This window comes from Pyxicephalus adspersus, chromosome 9 (genome assembly GCF_032062135.1).
Source record: "Pyxicephalus adspersus chromosome 9, UCB_Pads_2.0, whole genome shotgun sequence".
In the NCBI taxonomy this organism is placed as follows: domain Eukaryota; kingdom Metazoa; phylum Chordata; class Amphibia; order Anura; family Pyxicephalidae; genus Pyxicephalus; species Pyxicephalus adspersus.
In genome coordinates this window covers 8919326-8942315 of record NC_092866.1, presented here as the reverse complement: position 1 = coordinate 8942315, position 22990 = coordinate 8919326, and the positions used below count along the sequence as shown (strand labels likewise).

General features: G+C 41.8%; 2 protein-coding genes across 3 annotated transcripts in view; one reads left to right on the top strand and one right to left on the bottom strand.

Moving 5' to 3' along the window:
• MLYCD (malonyl-CoA decarboxylase) overlaps nt 1–15607 on the bottom strand; it is a 38231-nt gene extending 22624 nt beyond the window's left edge. The window contains exons 1-4 of the mRNA XM_072422507.1: nt 14993–15607; nt 5581–5693; nt 4724–4880; nt 831–980 (exon numbers count right to left, since the gene is read on the bottom strand). Coding sequence (XP_072278608.1) covers nt 831–980; nt 4724–4880; nt 5581–5693; nt 14993–15553 — 981 coding nt within the window. The 5' untranslated portion in view covers nt 15554–15607. The remainder of the gene's footprint in view (nt 1–830; nt 981–4723; nt 4881–5580; nt 5694–14992) is intronic.
• Nucleotides 15608–18555: 2948 nt separating this feature from the next.
• The window catches only part of LOC140338329 (DNA topoisomerase I, mitochondrial-like), a 76734-nt gene continuing 72299 nt past the window's right edge, over nt 18556–22990 (top strand). Inside the window, exon 1 of one of the 2 annotated variants that reach the window (XM_072422513.1) lies at nt 18556–18832. The gene's annotated coding sequence lies outside the window, so the exon portion shown is untranslated. Of the gene's footprint in view, nt 19141–22990 lie in introns of both variants that reach the window. The other variant, XM_072422512.1, reaches the window with a different exon arrangement.

Genomic DNA, 22990 nt, shown 5'->3' with positions numbered 1-22990 from the left:
TTTTTGCATGGTAATGTATTTTTCATTGTAGGCTATAATTCTTAGGCATAACTCACCGATATTTAATACATTTAATGATAAATTTTAAATAACAAAAATCTGTAAAAAAAAAATAAAAAAATAAACCTGTAATGTAAGTGTACAGTAGCATGTGTAATATATATATATATATATATATATATATATATATATATATATATATATATATATATAATATATGATTATTTCTTTGTATTGGACTCAATACAGCTATTTTGTTTTGAATCCAATACAAAATTATTTGAATTTCCCCTCGATCCGCCCGCCTGAACCGATGTATGCACCGAAGTCACCGGGAATCCCCCGAGATCGTTGCTGCATTTGCCAGCTGGAGATCGAGGAGGAAGGACGTGTCCCCAGGACCTGCAGATACCGACAGGACGATGGGGGACAACAACAGAGCAAGGTAAGTAGGTTTTTTTTTTAGTTTAAAGCTACCCCGAGTGTAACTTGGGATTACCGCTATTTGCAGGTAAAATCCACCCTGAGCCACACTCGGGAATACCGCTACGGGGGGTTAAAACCTAAAATGTCAATTCCAAGGAAACCCATTGGCAACTGAATGCTAAACCAATCTTACGATTTCCTAAATCAGTAACCGCTCAGTTGTCAGTTTTGATCAATTTTTACAAACATTTGTTTTCACCAATTGCTGCTTACAATCACTCTGCTGTTGAATTGCATTGGGAATTCAGTGTGAGTGGGTTTGTAGTTTCCAGTACTAGTACCATCCCAGCATATGTCTACTATACAGACAAGGATAATATCAAGATTGTGACTGTTCTACCAACCTGTAACTCCTTTACAACCCGCTTGATGAGGTAGTTGCCGAGTTCCACGCCCTGCAGACCTTGCTGTGTGGAGCTGATAGAGTAGAATATAGCAGACTTGATCTTGTTGCTATCTTCGGTTTCTGATGGGGCGATCTCTTTCACAATTGCCTAGAGAAAGGAGAAACAAAAGGGCATAACGAATTGTGAGTGTGAAAGATCTCCTCCAAAAAATCTAATAGATTCTCTTTGAAAACTTCAACATCCTCAGTGCTAAACCCAGAAAAACATTTAGGCTGGATGGGAAGAAATTGTAGGTGGGGGTATCACCTGTATCATGACCCAACTCAGTAACCACCCAAAAACAGCCGAGTGGTTCCTGAAAAGTGCCGGGTGGTGCCCCCGGCTAAAAGGGGCTGGGGAGGACACTGATCCTGCAAACTTTTTCTTTTCAAATTAGATAAAACCCCTTGACATTAAAGCAAAAGAAAAACCCATGATGGACACCTATCCCCCATTCCATCATAGGGCTCCCTCCTTCTCTTCCTAAATAGGATCCTTTCCCATCTTTACTGGCTAGAATGACAAAATTCCTGTGCCTCCTGCATTCATTTATTCATTCATTCCTGGCAAGAGCAGAGTAAGCCAGGATTGCTGTTTATCCTGGCAATCAAAGCTGAGCAGCTCATGCACATCAGGCAGGTAAGAGGGATAATTGAAGGGACATCACCTTTCCCTTTCTGCACAATTTACCTGCTTGATCAGACATTAAAGTAGAACTTTAATTTCGCTAAAAAAAGTGGATGAACAACTGAGAAATCAGAACTCTACTGGTTTGATCTGCTCTGTCAGACAACAATTTAACCATTCATATTGGAGGAGAAAGCGATAACCTGACTGGTGTGCTTCTGTTCTATTGGCTAATTGCAGGCAGGAGCAAGTCAGTGACCAATTTGTATTTCCTAACTGTAGTAGAGGAAACTTCTGGGTCACACAACTTGCCAAAACACAATTAAGAGATAATTTAGAAAAAAGGCCCGGAGTTCAACTTCAGGTGAATCCAATCAAATGTCCTTGCTTTTAAATACGTACATTTTCTACAAACCTTGTGTCTCTACAATGCCTTCAGTACCTAAATAATTAATTGGCAGAACATCTGTACAACAAAAAAAGTTTCCACAGATTATGTCTGAAATGATTACAGTAGTGTCCCAAACTGCTCCTATCATTATTTTAACTCGCTTTGTCAGAAACAAGTCATAATCACAAAGTTTTCCTGTTCTGATCTCTGCAAATCCTAAAAGGTCACAACTTGCATTCTAATTCGACACACGAGTCATTTAATAGTTTTGCAGGTCCAATCTGCACAGCGGGGACCGCACAGCACGCTAAGGACTGACTTGCTCCAACTTCCAGGATGTCTGACGTTTAGCTCAATGAATTAGCCTTTTTCTTATTATTATTTCCAGCGAGTCCTTTTTAAAATCAGAGGCTGGAGTGGCATTTGCTATCCATGGGTACCCCGCTGGTATAATTGCAGTGTGAGCCGACAATTCATTTTTTAGACAATTAAACTCCTTTGTTAGACTAGCTAACCGTTTTTTTTTTCTTTCTTCATAGAGAAGAAAGAAATTTTAAAGAAAATGAATTCCCATTGATATTTCAATGTGATGAAATTAACACTTTTGTGGCGGGAACACTTTCCATATTATTTTGATAGTGAGGTTTATATATGAAAACCGCATTGAAGCTCATGTGTGACACATAAAGGATGATGGTTAGTCATCAAGACAGTGATATCAATGGTTAAAGAAGACTTTCTATCAGGTGATACAAATCTAATGTGATAACGGGAAAGTTGGCCGCTCAAAGCTCTCATCACCCATGTCCATGCACGTAGGTGCAAGCACAAGCAGGAGGCTATCTAAGCTCTTTAAAGCAATTATAGTAGAACCTCGGTTATCCGGAACCCACGGGGAATGGCCGATTCCAGATAAGTGTAGTTTCCAGTTAACTGAGGTTTCTCAGCCATTCAGCACTAGACTTAAATGGGGAGACTTGTCCCCATTCACCTCTAGTGCTGAATGGCTGAGAAAAGGGAAACTCTGATAGTCCATAGTCATGTCAATAGCTGTCCCTCAAAGGGGCCCGAAACCTAATGCCCCTACCATATTCATATGTCTTTAATACAGTCAAAGGTCAATTTTCCTAACTGCATGCTTTTGGAATGTGGGAGGAAACCAGAGTATTAGGAAAAAACCCACGCAAACACGAAGAGAACCTGCAAACTCCATGCAGATAGTGTCCTGGCCGAGATTCAAACCTGGGACCTAGAGCTGCAAAGACCAGTGTGCTAACCTCTGAGTAAATTAGAGCTTATGTGCAAATTGCTGACTCTTCCTGGATATCCAAAACTCAAGTCAGCAGCCCCTGCTAACACATACTTACCAGTGTATGAACTTCAGAAGACTTACTTGCAACAAAAGTATTCAAGTGTTATTTTCCTCCACGACTCCATCTTGGATTAAGCAGCCGGCTGTCACATCAAGATTTTCACAGCTAACCCCTAGAATAAAGTGTAACTAAAGAACCACTTTACAAATTTTGGAATCAGAACGGGCTTTATTGCAGAAAGAGACAAGCAATGTTCCTTCTGCAACAAGCATTTTTACCCACCATGATTCTCATCTGTAAAAGTTTGCTGAGCTCTGCAGCTCAGCATTGGTTCCCAGCCCATGCCAGATTCCCTAGTGGTTGCAATGGCTGACATGTCATCCTGGCCAGGCCAATCAAGATGGCCGAAGATCGTAACCATGAAAAGAAAGAAGATGCTCATGATAGAATATATCCGGTATATATCCTGAAGTCTCCCGAGATGTCAATATCACAAAACCCAAAATGCTTTAGGTCAGTGTACCTGCATGCACATGCTGGGAGCGGGTGGTGGTGGTTATAACGTCAACTATAAATACACTTCAAAGTGTACAAGGAAGGTGAGGTGTTCTGTAGTACATTTCCTGTTTTCCCCTCCTCCATTCATAGAATGCAGTGAGTTAGTGTTGCAAACCTACTGCAAGAAGTGTGTTACTGGGGCTGGCAAGCTACAATAGATTACATCAGAGGTGTCTAAACTTTTTGCAAAGAGGGCCAGAGTCTGTGAGGTGAAAATGTGTGGGGGTCTGCGTGGGTCTAGCACAGCACACGCCCACCACGGTGACGTGAGAGGTTCCCTGTGCACGGAGTCCGGTGTCCGTGCGGAGTGCGTGCAAAGAACGTTCTTGGAATCAGAGTGGGCGTGGTCCGTGCAGGTCCCGCACAGCACATGCCCACTGTAATGACGTAGAAGATTCCCTGTGCACACATGGGGACTCCCGTCCCTGTCGATTATACCCACCGAGTAGTGGGCTGAAAATTGCAAGGGGGTTGATGAACTCTAGTGAAATATAAAATAGCAGTCAGCGGTGTTGGTGGGCCGCATATTATTAATTTTATGACAGAGGCTGCGGGCCTATAAAAATCCAAACACGGGCTGCAATTGGCCCCCGGGCCGGACTTTGGACCTGGGTTACATTTTTGTTCATGGGTTTAAATACATTTTATTCTTGTATCTAAACCTAAGAACACAATGTAAGACATGGCAGCTTACCAGACCTCAGATGGCAGCATCTTCTCTTCTACAACTGTGAGGAGAACTCTGAGAATAAAGTTACTGATAAGGGAGCAGAGTTACCAGCTCACAAGATTCCTGGCAGGATCATAAAGTATTATTAGCAAATATTGAACAGATATAAGAAAATGCTTTCAATGGTATATTTATTAGGCCAAAAGTTACCAAATAACAAAAATTCCTGTAAGGGTTGATACACGTTAAATATATATGTTGGCTAAACCTTCTGTGGGTTGTGTGAGCTTACCTGGATATTGCCTGTAATATGTTGCATAAGAGCTACATGTAACACAATGAGAGGCTCTCCAGGCATTGAGCTGTGGGTAAAGGTGAAGCACCTCCTGTATGGTCCAACTCTACGCTTCATATCAGTCCAGTTCCTAACCGGATGCACCGCCTCGTACCTGCAAGGACAATCACATAGGAGGGAATTAGAGGCAATCTCTGGTTCTGCCTGAAACATGTCAAACGGGAAATGAAGAGATGTCTCCAAATTGGGGACACTGGTACCATTTAGAGGTCTTAAAGGGGCTCCCCTGCTGTATCCACAAAAAAAAGTGAAGGGAACTCATAGTTGTCACCAAAAAAAGAAGTAAGAGGATATAGTCACCAAAACAGAAGGTGAGGAAACCAACCGGCACACCTGTTCTGATGTCCTTCCAGGACAGGAAGTGAAATCTCCCTAATGAAATTGAGCCAGCAAAAAAATGATTTGGCAGTGGTTTTACCCTATTATTCGAAACTATAGAATTTTTTTTCTATTAATTTTCAGTAAAGTGGGGAAGGGTTAAGACCCTCCTGTTGGGTTTTACGGATATCCTGGGACACAGGGTGCTTTCCTCTAATTTACTGTCCACATTCTAGCAGACAGAAAGTGAGAAGAACGTAACCTGTCTGGTTTTTGTTGTGGTGTCCACACTGAGAAAAGCCCTTGCGATACCAAGTCCCCTTTGACATATAGTATGTGAGGAGAAATCTCTGGAATAAGAATATAGCCAGCAGTAAGAAATTGACATTTTCTCACTATATGATACAAAATAAGAAACAATAAAAAGAAATGAATTTCAGAAGCCTAAAATAATCATCTTCAGGCAGAGCACTTACTCGCTGATCTTCTGCAGGACCTCACAAGGTGACTGCCATGTAATTCTCTCCAGGTGGAGGAATCCTACCGAGAACCACTCTGAAAGCATGCTTCTCAGAACCCCGTTCATCTCCTGGAGACACAGAAAAGCTTCAATAGAAATCAAAAAGGTCAGCCCAGCAGAAATCCAGATTTTTTATTTTAAAACTGTATACTGCGTTTTACACATCTTAAAGTGAATTTGTTGCAGTTTTGAAAGCTTTAATGTTCGATTGGCATGTTTTTTGTTTTTTTTTTCATTTTCACCTTATTTTAGAAACAGCAGCATCTATAAACTTCTGCTTCTCTATACAATAAAGGCAAATGATGGTTTGTAGGAGGGGCTGGCAGGATGCTGCACAAAGCTATGTGAAAACATCACAGCACCCTGCCTCTGTCAGTGTTCAACCAAGAATTTAAAGGGGGCCCCAGTATGGTGACTCAAACACAGCCAGGTTCCTGAAAAGCGTCAGGTGGTGCGCCCAGCTAAAAGGGGCTGGGGAGAACACTGCTCTGTATTTCTCTCAATGCCACTGAGCCCCAATGCAAGCAGTAGGGTGGCTCCTGGGTGAAATTACAGTGTTCTCCCCAGCCGCTTATAGTCAGGCGCACCGCCTGGCATTTTTCAGTAACCACCCGGCTGTTTTTGACAGGTCACAATATAGGGGCCGCCACCCACCTACAGTTTCTTCCCACCTAGATTTAAAAAATTCCTGGGGGGAATAACAACTTATCAAAATGATAAGTGGATGTCTGGAGGAGTTTCTAGACTGCATTTTCATACAGCCTGCTCTAGGTAATACCTACATGTGCTGCTGAGCCTCCATGATTGAAAGCCAATGAAGAAAAAAAGGCAGACCAGGGACTGGCTACATGGAAATGACTACCGTATTTTTCGGACCATAAGACGCACTTTTTTTCCCCCTAAAGTGGGGGGAAAATCAGGGTGCGTCTTATGGTCCGAATGCATATTTTTTTACTTACCTGTATCCCCGCCGGTCCCCGCAGCCAGTGTCCTCCTCTGTGTTCCTGTGTCCCAGCATGCGGCACTTGTGCCCGCCCACGAAGGCGGCGCCGATTGATTTCATGAATGCCGATCGGCGCCGCCTTCATGGGCGGGCACAAGTGCCACACGCTGGATCTCAGGGAAACACAGAGGAGGAACACAGACAGAGGCAGATAGCAGCCAATGTCTGTGTTCCTCCTCTGTGTTCCCCTGTGTTCCAGCGTGCGGCACTTGTGCCCGCCCACGAAGGCAGCGCCGATTGATTTCATGAATGCCGATCGGCGCCGCCTTCATGGGCGGGCACAAGTGCCACACGCTGGATCTCAGGGAAACACAGAGGAGGAACACAGACAGAGGCAGATAGCAGCCAATGTCTGTGTTCCTCCTCTGTGTTCCCCTGTGTTCCAGCGTGCGGCACTTGTGCCCGCCCATGAAGGCAGTGCCGATTGATTTGATGAATGCCGATCGGCGCCGCCTTCATGGGCGGGCACAAGTGCCGCACGCTGGATCTCAGGGGAAATCAAAGAATTTTTTTTTTTCTTGTTTTCCCGTGCGGAAAACCTGGTGCGTCTTATAGTCCGGAGCGTCTAATGGTCCGAAAAATACGGTAGGTAATGCTGGATGCACCCTGGACATGATGCAGCCTTTATCGGACTTCATGCAGCTTTTACTGTACACTGGGCCTGATTTAATAAAGCCCTGCAAGGCTGGAGAGGATGCACTTTCATCAGTGAAGCTGGGTGATCCAGCAAAGCTGTAATGGATTTCCCAAAAGTCATTAGCTAGTTGTATGGCACCACTGAAGGTGCCATACTTTGTCCTGTGTAGCACGTTATATTCTCCAGGCCACTGCACTGTGAATGCTGTGATGTACGTTATAAACTCTATACCCTTAATGATCAGTTAGGGAGTGCCGTGTTCAACCCAAAAAACGTTTTAAGCTGAGTGGGAAGAAATTGTAGGTGGGTGGCAGTCCCTGTATTGACACAACTTTTCAATAACCACTCAAAAACAGCCGGGTAATTACTGAAAAGTGCGGGGATGTGCACCTAGCTAAAAGGGGCTGGGAAGAACACTGCAGGATCAGAAGTTTTGATAAAGTTATTGAGGATCAGAAGATTTGGCATAAGTTATGTCACTGGGACTTCCAAACTCAGCCCTGTCCAAAAAAGGGAAACACCAATAATAACGACATTGGTTTAAGACTTGCTCTCAAAGCCTTCGTAAAATGCTTTTCAGACTCAGTTTCCCCAGATTCAATTAAGTCAGACATAGATTTAATTGTATGTGTACCCCGGCCCCTTTCAAATCAAGGAGCTACAGTCTGGAAACAGATAAGAGAAAGCAAAAAGCATTCCGTGCATGTGAATGGACTGAGAACAATTAAGGATAGAGATTATGAGAGTACAGTGGCAAATACTCAGCGTACGCCAAACAAGTCCTTGCATTGTACCAATAAATAAAAAGCATTTCAATAGAAATTTTCATACGCAGCAAACTGTATGTTGGTACGTCTATATAAATTTAATTTAGATTTCTCATTACCTATCTGGGCTCTAAAAAAAGCCTTTGCGTTTTCAAGCCATTGGAGAAGTAAACATGGGACGGGGAAATAAAAAAATTTCAGATGAAAAAAAGATCTACAAATAGCTTTTTGGACAGAAAGCTTTTTTTTTTTTGCTTTTGAATGCTTGTTCTTGTATAGTTATTTTCAGAACTGAGCGGCTGAATGAAATATGTGAACAAAGGAGATGTGACAAGGACTAAAGATTTTACAGAAAACTGGTTTCCAGCTACTCAAAACTGGCATGGCTGTGTTGGCCCTGGCGCCCAACCTGCAGTCTGGGGCCACGGGTTACCTGTTGGCACTTATTTGACAGCCTTATCTAGGCACTTGCCAGGCAAGGGAAGGAACCTGTTAAATGAACCCTTGGTAAAGCCACGGGGCGGCACTTCAGGCACCTTATGTCAAGAATACTGGCCACCATTGCATTCGGGCAAGTAATAGAAGCAGTAGTCACTGAACTTTATTTCTATCGGTTCAATTCCCTGTACAAAGTATTGGTCAGACCACATCTGAAATATGCAGTTCAGTTTTGGGCACCAGCTCACAAAAAGGACATTGTGAAACTGGAGAGAGTGCAGAGAATGGCAACTAAACTAATAAAAGGAATGGAGGAGAGATTAGCTGAATTGAATCTATTCTTCCTTGAGAAGAGACGTATAAGAGGGGATATGATCACCATGTATAAGTATATAAATGGCCCATATAGAGAACTCTCTTCCCAACTATTCACTGGAGGAAAAGAAGTTTAAGCTCTGGTTAAGGAAGGGATTCTTCACTGTAAGGTCTGTGAAAATGTAGAATCAGCTCTCTCAGGAAGTAGTTTCAGCAACTATTATAGATTGCAAAATAAGTAAAAATATCAGAGACTGTTGATCCAGGGAACATCCGATTGCTTTATGGAATCAGGAAGGAATTTTTCCCGTTGGAGCAAATTGTACCAGGGTTTTTTTTGCCTTCCTCTGATGAACTATGTTTTATAGGGTTTTATATCCGGGATATGTTTATTTCCCTAGTGGTTGAATTTGATGGACTTATGACAAATTCATAGATTCTTTCTTCACTCCTCCTACTATTGTGCTTCTTCCTCTCCCAATCTAAGATCTGCTGCATGGGGACAGCAAAAAAATATCAAGGTGGTGGCAGTAGAGTAGTCGAGTGGAGTTTGGATTATCTTAATTTTGGAATCCCTGAAAAAACATAAGCCAGCCCTGGATTCACATTGGCAGCAACCACATAAAAGAAAAGTTATTCATTTTTGTACACTTGACCTCTACAGCTTTCAGAGTGGAAAATAAACACCTTTACAGCAGAAGTAAAGCAATGGACTGTCAAACAGTTAGTAGTCCATCAATGTTTGCATTTTTTGAGTTTCTTTGTCCACCCAAACCCAATTCTTTCCAGTGATATTCTGTGGGTGGATCTATGTGAAGCAATAAATTTGAAAATCCAGGCTGTGATGTCCTCAGAAGTTTGAAATTGCAGCATCAGCAGAAGTAGCAAATGTGAGGATTTGGAAATATATTCTGTACTTTTAGCAACCCAGCAAAGAAGAACACACATTCATCATAAAGTGTACCTATTTATTCACATTCCTTTGCAAGGCTAGGCCGGGGGTTAGCAGAAGACATGTAGCAAAAAAAAAAAAAAAAAAAAGAGATTGCACAAGGGCAGGAGCTGCAACCTATGCTGCTGACATAGTTCAAAGCTCATGGAGGGAGGGGGGTGAACTTTGATCTATTCTCAGATTTTAATTTGTGGTAACGAGTAGCAGTGTCCTACGTTTGGTCTCTTGATTTTCCATTGCTTCCATTCATAGGAGTGAATGTCACCCAGACTGCAGCACACATATTTCATAACGTGATCTACAAGTTGCTATACCGAAGCACGTTATGTAGTTGATTGTCACCATGAAGAAATCATCCCTGAGAAATGCCATGCAGCCACCTTTGGAAACTGCAGGGTATTAGTAGTACCAAAATGCAGAAAAAAAAAAAACTACATGGACCGTGGGAACAAGAAAAAGTAAATAGCAATTGCTTTTCCCCACTCTAAATACTTATATACTCAAATTTAAACCAATCTGAAAATAAACCGATGTACAGGTATTCCTCATTTAATTACTTACCTGTTTAGTGACCGCTCGCACTGATGACCAGTTCTCCAACGAGTAAAATGTACTGTGTATAGCCACACTGCATCTCCTCTTTTACTTTTCAGCTTCATCTTCCTTTCTGAGTAGCGATCCTCACCAATCTGAGTCTTCAGACTGTCATTGAACTTGTCACTGAGACTGGCACTATTCTATGCTTCTTGCTTAATGACCAATTGGCTTAATGACCAAGTCATTGGAACGAAACCTGGTTGTTAAGTGAGGAATATCTGTACCTAATTTTGGAAAACTACAATGACTCGAGTATAAAGGTGCGTACACACTTCCAATTTTTATCGTTCCAATCGAACGACGAACGATCGATTGGGCAAAAAATCGTTCCTAAAAAAGTAACCAACGACGCCGACGAACGAGGAAAGTTGTTGGAAACGAACGACCGGACCGGCGGATCGGATTGGACGACGATCGTTGAACATCGTTCGTGTGTACGGTCGTTCGTTGATCGTCCATGTTCAGAGCATGCGTGATGAACGAACGTCCGTTCACTTGTGTACAATATTGCATGTACAATATCTACGAACGATCGTGTCGTTACCTCTATGTGCAGGATCGGTGCTATACGATCGTTCGTGTATATCGTGCAGGAACGTTCGTCGTTCGTTTTCCGACGATAATAATTGGAAGTGTGTACGTAGCTTTAGATTAAGGCACAACATGCAGCAGTTACTGCTAACATTCATAAGAGTTATCAACAGCAAAGCTAATACAGGTAGTCCCCGGGTTACTGTAGGTTTGTTCTTAAGTTGAATTTGTATATAAGTTGGAACAGGTACATTATTTTAATAAATGCAATTAGAACAGATGTTTGTCTCAACATAATATTAGGTACTGTGGTGTCAGTTACTGTATAAAAATCCTCACTGTGAGCTAATCACAATTAAAGCAAAGAAAAAAAAAAAAAAAAAAAAAAAAACTTTATGGAGCCTAGACATTCATTAACTTCTGAAGCAAGCTGTGCTTTGAAACAACCGTGTAGTTTGTCTTGGTCATTAAAGAGTTACAAGACCTTGCAGAAGCAGTCTAAGCTGTGTTTAGCAAAAGATTTCCTCTGCAAGTCATGCAAACCCCCCCTAAAAGGCTCCCTCCTGCACACGAGGGAACCCCATTCATATCTAGGAGTCGTCTGTATGTCGAATATCCTTAACCCAGGGACTACCTGTAAAATAAAGGTGAATAAATGTGTCCATGGTGTTCTTTTCAAAACATTTTTTATAATAGGAATACATTTATATACCCCCCCCCCACTCCTGATTTACATGATAAGGAAGTTTGTACTTTTTGAGTTTGTTATGATGGGTCATTTGCCTTTAAATTATCGTTTTGCGTATGGTTGTTGACCACAGTACAAGAAGATGTTTCCACTATAAAAAAACTGTGGTCTTGGACAACTCTGATCTGTCAAACAGAGACAAGTGCAGTTCCAAAACATGCCACTAGCTCAAATATAATCTCAGATTACTTTTATTTATAGGTCAAAAAAATCATGGTTTATACTTGAGTATATATATACCTTAAGCCCCTTAGGGTTAGCATAAGCTTTAAACTGGACGGAAAGCCCCTAAAAAACAGAAAACACAGGCATGCTTGGTCTACAGTGACTGTCAAAATTACTCATTTATCTAATGAAGCTTTAGCAGGGTCACACACATAAGCGCACTCATGTGTTTTACCTTACACAACTTTTTCTGCACTCCCGTAACTTCAGCATTATTTCTCTTTGAAACCTTTGCAGAGGGCTTTTTCTATTATAAAGATTAAACGTCTATTAAAAATACCACAACCTACTGAGTTATGAAGTGCAGCTCACACGAAGGTGAACATTACAAAAAGCGTCCCACGGTGACCAAACAGGTTAAAACGCCCGTTAATGGACCATTTACAGCGGCCTCCATGCAATGACTGTTTAAAATGCACATGAAATATGTCACAGCAGGAACGCAATGCACAACTGATTATAATTGGGATAATTAAAGACTTCTATATATACATATTTCTCCTTGTTGACTGGAAAATTTGTTTTACCGCCGGAGATGTCAGCGGCCTTTCGGCAAAAGCAAACTGCTCTGGGTAGATCGGAGAATGAGGAACGTTAGTACGGTGCCCTGCAACTTAAATTGGAACTCCTGCTAATTTCAATTTAAAAATTTGGCCTTTTTTGGGAACGTTATTCAGGTTTTCATTGCCATCTGTGTCTCAGACAGATTTCCTGTCCTGGCTCAGTGAGGGTGAATCTTTCCAACGCGGACGAGCATAGGGAGAGACATTTGACTTATATAGGACATTGTACATTTAGACTTATATTGGAGATACCCAGCTTGGGGCAAAGGACTGGAAGAGGTGGGAGAGTCAAGATAGTCAGGAAGATGCAGAATATGACACATTTATGCAAATCAGATGCAAATTGCACCCCTCAAGTGTAGTGTGTGATTGGCTCAGTTTTAAGTTAGTACAATTAGCATGTGATTTGTATAAGAGTAAATTTTTCTTCATCTCCTGACCAGCTCTATTTGAGATAAATGGAGGGGCAAGAAATCCATTTTTACATTTTTCTTCAGCCGTTAACCATACTTTATGCATTAAATTATAGCCACCATACATTGGTGCAGAAACACAAGATCAGCACTCTGGACAGCGTCAACTGTATACTATATGCACCCATCCACCTTCCCGTCCCGACCATTACACCTACTTTATGGCCAAAACAATGCAGTCACCTAACCATTATACCTAGCGTATGGCCAAAACTATATGATGAGCTGACCATTACGCCTACTCTATGCCCAAAACTTTGCAGTTCCCTGACCATTACAGCTTTTATGACCAAAATTGTGCAGTCACCGGGCCAATAAAACTGTAGTATGACCAAAACAAAATGTACCCACTTGACCATTACACCTAGTACATAACCAAAACCATGTGGGCACCTTAACCATTTACCTACTATATGGCCAAAACTGTCTGATCACCTGACCATTACACCTCCGACATGACCAAAGCTATACACGACCATTACACCTACTATATGATTACTTGACTGTTACATCTACTACATGATCAAAAGCATGCATCAAGCTTACCAATGCACCTACTTTATTACCTAAACTATGCAGCCACCTGACCATCCTCTATATGCCAAAAATGTGGACAGCATTCTAAATGCTTGGGTTTGAGTGTTCTGGAGCCCCATTATTAATACAATTCTGAGTTTTCAACCTTGTGGTAAGAGTTTGGTGAAGTCCTTTCCATGACTGCGCCCCTGGGTACAAAGCCAACTCCATGATTTATTTGGGTTTGGTGTGTGGGACCTCACAAGTCCTACACAAAGCCCCGATCTCAACGCTACTGAACCCCTTTTGGATGAATAGGAACCCCGATATTGAGTTAGATCTTCTCATTGACCTTATTTCACAAAGCTTTTTTGCCTCAGTGGGACAAAATTTCGACAGCCACACTCCAAAATCTGGTGGGAAGTCTTCCAAGAAGACTAGAGGCCGAAGTTGGGAGACACCATATTAATGGCCATGGTTTTGCAATGGCAATGGACAAGTTTTTATAGACCTTTATTCATATATTTGCTGTCCCTGTACTTTTCCTGCATTATAACTGCTGCCAGCGTTATAATGTTACACGACAACCAACCACATCTTCCTGAACAGGACCAGTAATGCGGTCTCTTTAAAGAGGAACTAAACTCTTTAACAAACACTTTAAACTCTTTAACAAAAGTCCTCAAAACAAAAGAAATCCACTTACCTTCGATCCCGCAGAGCAGTCGATCGTTCCGGAGGTCTATTCCATCGGGGCCCCAGTTGTCCAGGAATCCGTCTTCAGGCCGGGCCTCCTGGCGCCGCTCAGCTCTTCTTCCTACATCACCTGACCCAGGCGCGAGATCCAGTGATGTAGATGGAAAAAAAAACTGCTCATGCGTGAGATCGGCAATTTTTTTTTCTTTTTAACGAAAGGGCTCTTTCTGCACATGCCCGAGATGCTCGGGGTTTGCACAGAAGGGGCAGCTAAGAGCCTCCCGGGATGCGTGATGTTGGTATACCAGGAGGCTTTGTGCTCCCGTTCATTTAAAAAAAAGGGTGTTGCACTTACAAAAAAAAACAGAATTTTTACTTTATATTTTATGTAAAGTGAAAACTCTCGGTTAAGCTACGCTTTAAGCTCCTTTTTAGGGGGTGAAATCCACACCAAGGCTGGTCTAGGATCAGAGATCTCACTTCTGAGATCTCATGCAAAATATTATAATAATAAAGGATTATTATTAAACAGGATTTACAGCATATTACGCAGTGCTGTACAATAAATAGGAGTTGCAAATGACAGACAGATACAGACAGTGACACAGGAGGAGGAGAGGACCCTGCCCTGAAAAGCTTACAATCTAGGAATGGACGGGATGTTGTCACCAGAAAGTCAGCACAGGTGAAATCTTTTACTGGGGACAATTCCAGGGACAAATATTGAAGAGGTTTTGGCTTCTTTAGGGACTTACGCTCACTTCCTGTTGTGTTTGCAAGACCGGAAGTAAAGGGAAATCTCTTTAACAGGACCCAGAAACTGGCTGAGGTTTTCCCCCTTTTTTTGAGGTATTCACACAGCTCTTTCTATTATCCACCATCACCAATGCAGATTATGAGCTCTTACCCTGATCTGAGGGCCGTCGGCCAGCTTGGTCGCCATGCTTTCTATAATATCGGCTCTCAGGTCCACCAGGAATTTGACGCCCCCCTGCAGCTTGCTGATTTGGTAGAAGAGGACTTTGTACTGGGGGGTGAGGTAGTACCTGAGGCGATCCTCCACCTGCAGCACGGTGCCCAGGTCTCTCTTCTGCTGATCCTGCACCAGCTTGCCGCTGAGCTCTGCCACCTGGGCATGATCTACCCCATAGCCAGATGCCAGCTCCCCCAGCAGGGCTGCCCTGTGACTCTTATCCAGGCTCCTGTAATGCTGCATGAAGTGCAAGCTCTGCGACTCATGAGGAGGTGGGGTCTTGTCTTTGGTCTCATAGGGTGGCAAAGGGGGCACACATTTGCTGAGAATGTCCTCCATGGTAGAGCTGACCTGCCTGAAGGACAGCCTGGCTTGATGTGAGGGCATATAACGTGCCAGCAGCCTACCCTGACTGCAGCGAGCGGAGCTCAAACAGCAGCCGACAGCTGCCACTTGCTGAAGGCGCTGAGAGAGCAGGAAGTGTGCCAAGCGCATGATTCCAGCCCAGGAGAGGGGACACCCCCTGACAGCTGATAACTTCTTCCTGAGCCCTTCCGGGTTCCACTCCCGACGTCACGACGTCTGCGCCGAGTGACCAATCACAGGCTCGGCTTCCTGTGAGTCCATGGCAACGTGAAGCCGCCATGTTGAGTGTGGCATCTGTCTCTCCTACCCATATAGAAAGTGAAGGCAGTGTGCACAGGGATTTGAAAACATGAAAACTTTGTTTATAGGATAAACACATAAAGGTTGTTGTTATTGCTTACATTTTCATTTAAAAATTCTACTTGCTTTCTTTCTGTTTTAATAAAGGGTGAGGACAAAGATCAGTAGAATTATAGGTCAGCAATTTAAAAAGCAAAAGTTCCAATAAGTTTGCTTTTTAAAAAAGGCAGCAATGGTAGCCCCAATATTGGTTGGTGATCAAAAATTACCCCAAACCCCCACCCCACCCCCCCTACATCACCCAACTATTTATTTTCTATGGCAGACACAAGCAAAATGCTTATTGACGTATCCATCTTGATGCCTTGGTTACGGCCAGGCAATGCTGACCCCACCACACCACTCTGCTCCTTTAAAATAGCAACGGTATTATCGCCCTGCCATGGATGCTCCTTCATTTGGCATCCCTTTGTAGTTCCCTTCATTGGCTTCCATTTCACCTGAGAATCAAATTCAAGATCCTGTGCTTTGCCTTCAAATCCCTCCACAGTTCTTGTCCCACTTACCTTTCTGACTTAATAGAAAAATACCCCCCAGCCGCTCTCTCCGCTCCTCCAATCACCTACTAATGACCTCCTCATTTATAACCTCATCACATGCACGGCTCCAAGACTTTTCTAGAGCTGCCCCGACTCTCTGGAATGGTCTTCCCCGTCCTATTCGGCTTGCTCCTACTTTCTGCTCATTTGAAAGAGCCCTCAAAACCCAACGCATCAACCTCATCTACCCGTCTTATTCTATCTCCTAAACCATCACTACTTCCCACCATTCCATATTTCCCCTCCTATTGTGCGTTAATTCCCCAACCTCCTAGATTGTGAGCTCTTCGGGGCAGGGTCCTCTCCTCCTCCTGTGTCACTGTCTGTATTTTTCTTTTATTTGCAACCCCTTATAAATGTACAGTGCTGTGTAATATGTTGACGCTATATAAATCCTGTTTATTAATAATAACAATATTATTAATTAGAATGGGGTTGCCTAAAAAACACTTTATTATAAATATGCCAAAAGCTTACTGAAGGAGATAGCATGGCAAACTGACAACGCTGCTAATTGTGAAGCAGCAGCTTTGTGTTGTCAGCCTTCCGGAGAAAATATTATTACTGGCAGGAAGTCCAGGTAAATAACTTGGCAAACAGATCTACAAAAAAAGTTGCAACCATTTTGTATAATAAGATATCACGATGAACATGAACATACAAATAATGTAATGGACACATTTAAAGCAGACATAAAACTAAAAATTTGGGATCAGGTAGGAATTTATTGCAGAATGGGACAGGAGATGTCCCTTTTGCAATAAGTATTCTTACCTGTCTGATCGTTCCATGAAACCGTAAGAATTTCTGAGCAAAGAAGGCCGAAGATCACATAATAAGATTATATATAAGGTAAAAATTAAAAAAAAAAACAGTAAAGCCCCTTCCCTTGCTGCAGCGATCAAGACAGAATGGGAGCACTGAGTCTCTTGGGATACCTACATCATCCCAGGAGGCTTCTGGCTTCCATCTCGGGCATGTGCAGAAGGAGCCTTTTCTTTAATGGGTTAAAAAAAATGCAGATCTCACACATATGCATTGAGATTGGCACTCTTTTTTTTCCCCATCTACGTCTACCAATCCCACACCTTCGCAGTGCAAGATCGAGTGAAGTACGAGGAAAGCGGAAGAAGAAGAAAGAAGATGGCGGTGCCTGATGCAAGGAAGGGGAATTCCAGGATGATGCGGGACCCAATTCAGGAAACCTCTGGAGGGATTGACGGATCAGTAAGGGTAAAGGCAAGTGAGTTTTTACTCACTCATGTTTACCTCTGCTGTAATAATAAGCGATCAGCTGACCGATTGTCTCTTTTATAAATTTACCCTTCGATCCCTATTGTTTATTGGTTGTATTACTACTATGACCACATTCATAAAGCGGCAATCAGCAAACTCGCCACTTTGGGATCACCAGGTAGCATTCACCTTGATAGTGGGAAAGGCTATAACTATAATTAATTTAGATCAGAGGTGTTTATTATAAACACCCAATCACTACTTAGTAGTAGTGAATGTGGCCACTGTTGAAGCAAATAGGGGGCATTTGCCCGATTCAGAAAATTGTAATAGGGTTCTGATCACCACTTTAGATTACTATCAGCATGGTAATCACCACCTTAAAATTATCAATCGCCCTTCTATAAATCGGACACTATAAAAAAAATGCCAAAAAAGTGAACAGAAAAGCATTGATCTATTACGGGATCTTCACTTCTTTATTAATGTGCCCTTTTAGGAATTTTAGTTCATGGACATCAACATGCATTCTCAGTACAGACTTCCTTTTTGGTCCTTCTGTGATTTGTTTTTATTGCGTCATACGAATAGTAAATGCAAATCACATGCATATCAGAATGCTCATTTATTCTAGCCCAGGAATTTGGCTAATAAAACCCGGATCACAGTCATACACGGGTGCTATTCAATGGTAAGGCAATGTTCCTCAACAAACACCCAGGCAGAGAGGTGCTGTACAGTAAAAGTTCTATTAATGGGTTTCTTTCCTCATTTGTTTTCGCAATGTTGTGACTTTCTCATCTGAGTTACCACCACCTTTATCCTACTTGGCAGTTTGCAGCAGTGGAGTAAAGGTAATGGCGTGACTTCTGCAGCCCAGTTATATTGGGATATTTTAAGCCTTCAGCTTCTCAGTATTAGTGCGTTATCATGTTCTGTACTGAAGTTTAACATTAAAGAGGGAGCGTCATTGATCAGGGGAAGGCATAGAAAGAGGGCAATTCTAGTAGTATTCTATGTACTTTGTGCAGAGACTTAAGCCCCCTGCTGGATCCTGTGTTGGATGCCTTGACCCTTGTTGGATGAGGAGGATCCAAGGCCCTCGTGCAGTGGCACCTCCCTATTTCACCCTTAATATTGTCTCTAGAAAGGATTACCTGGTTACAAGCTGTCCATTGGGCACCAGATAATGGCGTTACATTGAAAAAGGGTATCAGAAAATGGCACAGAAGTATTTGGTGGGAACCATGGACAGATAATTTTCCATTTTCTGGTAAGTTCAGACTGGAAAAGAGGGCCCACCAGAAGCATGGCGTCCTTGGTAAAGTGGCACATTTTTGTAACCAGTCCACCAGAGTTCTTGGCGACCATTTAGTGACCCTTTTTAATGGCATATTGAAGGCAAATCTCTAAGGACCATTTTTTTTTCAGTCCTCTCGTAGGCCAGTCTGACCTTTCCTGATGGGCATCAGGGACTGGCATTGTCCTGTCTATTACTGTCAATTCACTATGAACAAAAGACCAAAGATTGACACTATACAACCCAGCAGGCATTGGGAGCTGGTCAACTTGGTACATGAGGTTAGTAGTAACTGTAAATATCTGAAACTTATCCTGCACATGGTAGTCCATGAATGCTGATGATAAACTGGGATTTGGGCACCATGGCCTGCCAACATACTGTAGCATTTTACTGGTAAAGATATACTGTTATTAGTTGTGCAATCACGGCCATCAGAGGTATCTATGTTTTTGCCTAAAGATGGACCTTTGTTCAAGAGATCTTTGGTGAGATTGGAGACATTTTAAAATGTAATAAGTAGGTATAGCAAGCTTAGTGGTTTTTGACCATGTGGTAACAGCATTGGCCCACCATTTCAGAGCCCTTTTCTAGGAAGAAGGTTAGTATTTTATTGCTGTTCCCTGTTACTCGATCGGTTAGGTCATTATTCCATAAAGGGGCAGGCAATATCCCTATTGTATTAATCCTTCCTACCTGCCTAATCATTCTGGGAAACTGTCCAAAAAAGATGAGCTGCTCTTGAGGAGGATACCCGACAATCCCGGGTTCCCTGACATGAATAAATGGAATACCAAGCACCTACAGGAGCATTACGTCATCCCAGCCCTGCCAACCAAGGTGACCAAGATCATATCCAGGAAGAAGGAGGAAGATGGCGGCACCCTGGGAAGGAACAAAGACAGGTGTATAGTCAATTTAGTTCTTTAAAGTGAACTCGGGCTTTGCCCGTGCAGCAGAAACAGAAACCAAATAAAGAAGACCACAAGGGTTCTAATGCTTTCTAATTTATCTTTAAAAAAAGCTTTGGCTTCTGATATACAATTTTATTGTCTGTCTACTGTGCTCCTAGTACATCCAACTAGAACGTCACCAGGTCTTGATGACATTTCCCTGAGTCAGAATTGTCAAGAGGATCCAATAACCCAGGCAATTTATTGGAAGCATTGTTTCCTGCATGCTGTTCAAACAACTGTCATTTTACAAAATAGTCTTATTATACGTAGCTATGAAATAAACTTATTGCATTCGTGCTTCCACCAAAAGATTGTTGTGTCTGTTGCATGGCGCCTGTTTTATTCCTCCTTTGATTGTGTCTTCTATTTTCCCAGAAAAATGATCAGATTGATAGTAAACAGAAGAAAAAGTCCACAGAGATCTCTTTCCATTCTGTCATAAGAGCACTTCACGTTGAGTGAAAACAGTTCCTTCTCAATGAGACTTGAGAGCTCACAGAAAGGTAGAATAAAGAAGTTAAAGAATAAGTGCACAATGAAATTAACTTTGTTTGTGCTTTTTTTTTAGTTACATGGCCCTAAGTGTTTTAAATTCATTTTATAATATTGCAGAATCTTATATAGTAAATGCCATTTGCATTGGTCGTCGCCCCCGAGGACTCTACAGTCTGCTGTCTCTATGAAAGCCACACCTGCTCTAGGAACGATAAGTTATCATTCAATAGAGATTGGCCAGTGTTTCCAGTCCAATCAGAATGCCAATCATACATTCTGCCGTCAGTGTAGCATGCAGTACAGATTGAGGAGATCCATACCTGATATTTAAACAGGATCTTATAGTTGGCCACACAAGTAAAGTCGCAGTGAAACAGTTCAACAAGGCTAAAGCTTCATGCCGAGAAATGATAGGAAAGAGAATGTCTTCCTCTCAATAAACAACTTGAGATTTCATGAATGAGCTGATGTTGTCGTAGAGTGTTGTCACTGGTAAGTTTGTTCAATTTGATGTTCAGGAAGGAGAAAAGGACCTTTTTCTTGGACCTAGGGGGCAAGACCGGTAAAGAGGTTGGGGCCACGTCTCAATTTTACACATGCCTTTGCTTATTTTTGCTGGCAGAATACAAGGAATACAGATGACAATTGTGTAGCTTCTGCAACATTTTCCTGACGGGACAAGCAACATAAATCTACATAATCCTTTGCCACAATCAGGAAAGATAGCATTGGCCCCATTATGCAAAATGCAGATAATTCGGTTTTATTCTTTGGTCTAGTAAAGGAGTACTGATAAAAAGACCTAAACTTATACAAAGTTCATTTCATTTATCCCTCCTAATATGAACTAGATTTTACCCATGACTTCTAATTCAATAGGAGGGTTCTATTAACTGCATGCTAAAAAAAATAGCTACATAGACACTGTTACATATATACTTACAAGAAAGATAACCAATCACGTCATGTCCCACCTCTGAGGAATCTATAGTGTGATAGAACATTCATTCACCCTAGTCCCTGCCCCTGAGGAGTCTAGTCTACAGTCTTCCATTCATATTGCACCCACAGCCATACACCATCACATCCATCCCTGCCCCAGAGTTCTCTACTAAATGCTAATACCCCAAATATTGAAATATGGTAAAAAGTCAGGAATTATATGGGGTAATTTCATTATTAGCACATTTAAGATGACTGAAAGGCCATAAACTGACCCCTAAAAGGAGTACTGACCTTTTAAATTATTAGTCATACATCATTTGACATTTAGCATTTAATTTCTGACAAATCAAGCTTTTTTTTTTTACTTGGCTACATTATTTTGTTCTGAAGCCCATAATATTTTTGCCCATTAAGGACTGTCCATGAACCCAGTATTTTTGCTTAATCACAAATTATAACAGTTATTACAGAAGGAGAAAAGGTTTAAGCAGCAATCCATTAGCACAGCAGAGCAACTTCATTTTATTAATCTGTCTAATTTGCAGGAGATTAGGCTCTCACACAATTTAAATTATAATGTGTGTTGCAATCATCCTTAACGAGAATGAAATGCAATTATATTTTACATTGCTGGGAAAAAAATAGGGGGATAGCAGATTATTACTAATTTATACTGAACTACTGTAAACTGCAAAAAAAGTAGGTAATGTACTTTAACAGTGTGGAAGTTTATAATTGAAAAACAAGATTTCATTTTAAAAATGAGCGAGTTACGATCACTACATTTAACAAAGCAATATGTTAACATTTTCTCGTTTTGCAGCAAGATCCTGAGTTAGGAATTGACAACCTATAAGATGTTATGTTTGTGCTTCTTTATTGTAGTGACAGCATAGCAGAAAGGTGTGTATAGCCAAAACCTTATTTTTGGTTTTACATTATTACTAGTAACAAGTTAGGCTCTTTTCATACTTTTGTTTGGCAGTTCCTGGGTACAGGGCAAAATGTAATGTGGATAAATTGGTTTGTGCACGATTGCAGCTACGGTTCAGAGAAGGAAAAGCAACCATGCAGCCAAAGATGACTTGTCACTTCCTAGAACCACACCGTGATCCACAACAGCTGCATGCAAAAAATGATTCCCAACCATTCCCATTCATTTGAAAGGGGGTGGCTGGGACTGTGGTTGAGCCTGCAGCAGAATGCTGTGGTCAAATGTGGGTTTGAAATGACCCTTAGAAGTATTGCCAAGTTTATATTGCTGTCTGGTCAGATTCCTCCTCAATCTGTATTAGTAGTCACCAGTGTCTCTGAGAAAGAGTTGTCACCAAAACAAGAGATGAGGATTATTTTTCCGATAGAGACATTTTTTCTGATTACAAGGCGGGAAATCACGCACATTACCATCATTCATTTTAATAGGCTTCCTAACACAATAACAAAGTGCATGCACTGTTTTGAGCATTGCAATGCACTACACAGTGCATTCAAGTAGCTTATAGAATAAATGGGACATCGTTAGTAATGAGCAAAAATTCCATTTTTTTAAATTTCCTATGCAAAGGGAATCTTGTAAAAAATTTGGCAAAATGCATGCCTGTTAAATATCAAATAAAGAATATTACATTTGGTTGCAGAATGTAGCATTTGCCCTGAGACAGCTGGTAAATTAAATGAGGAACCGGTAACTGCACGGCAACCTAACCACCAGTCTGAACATATAGTAGAGGCCAAT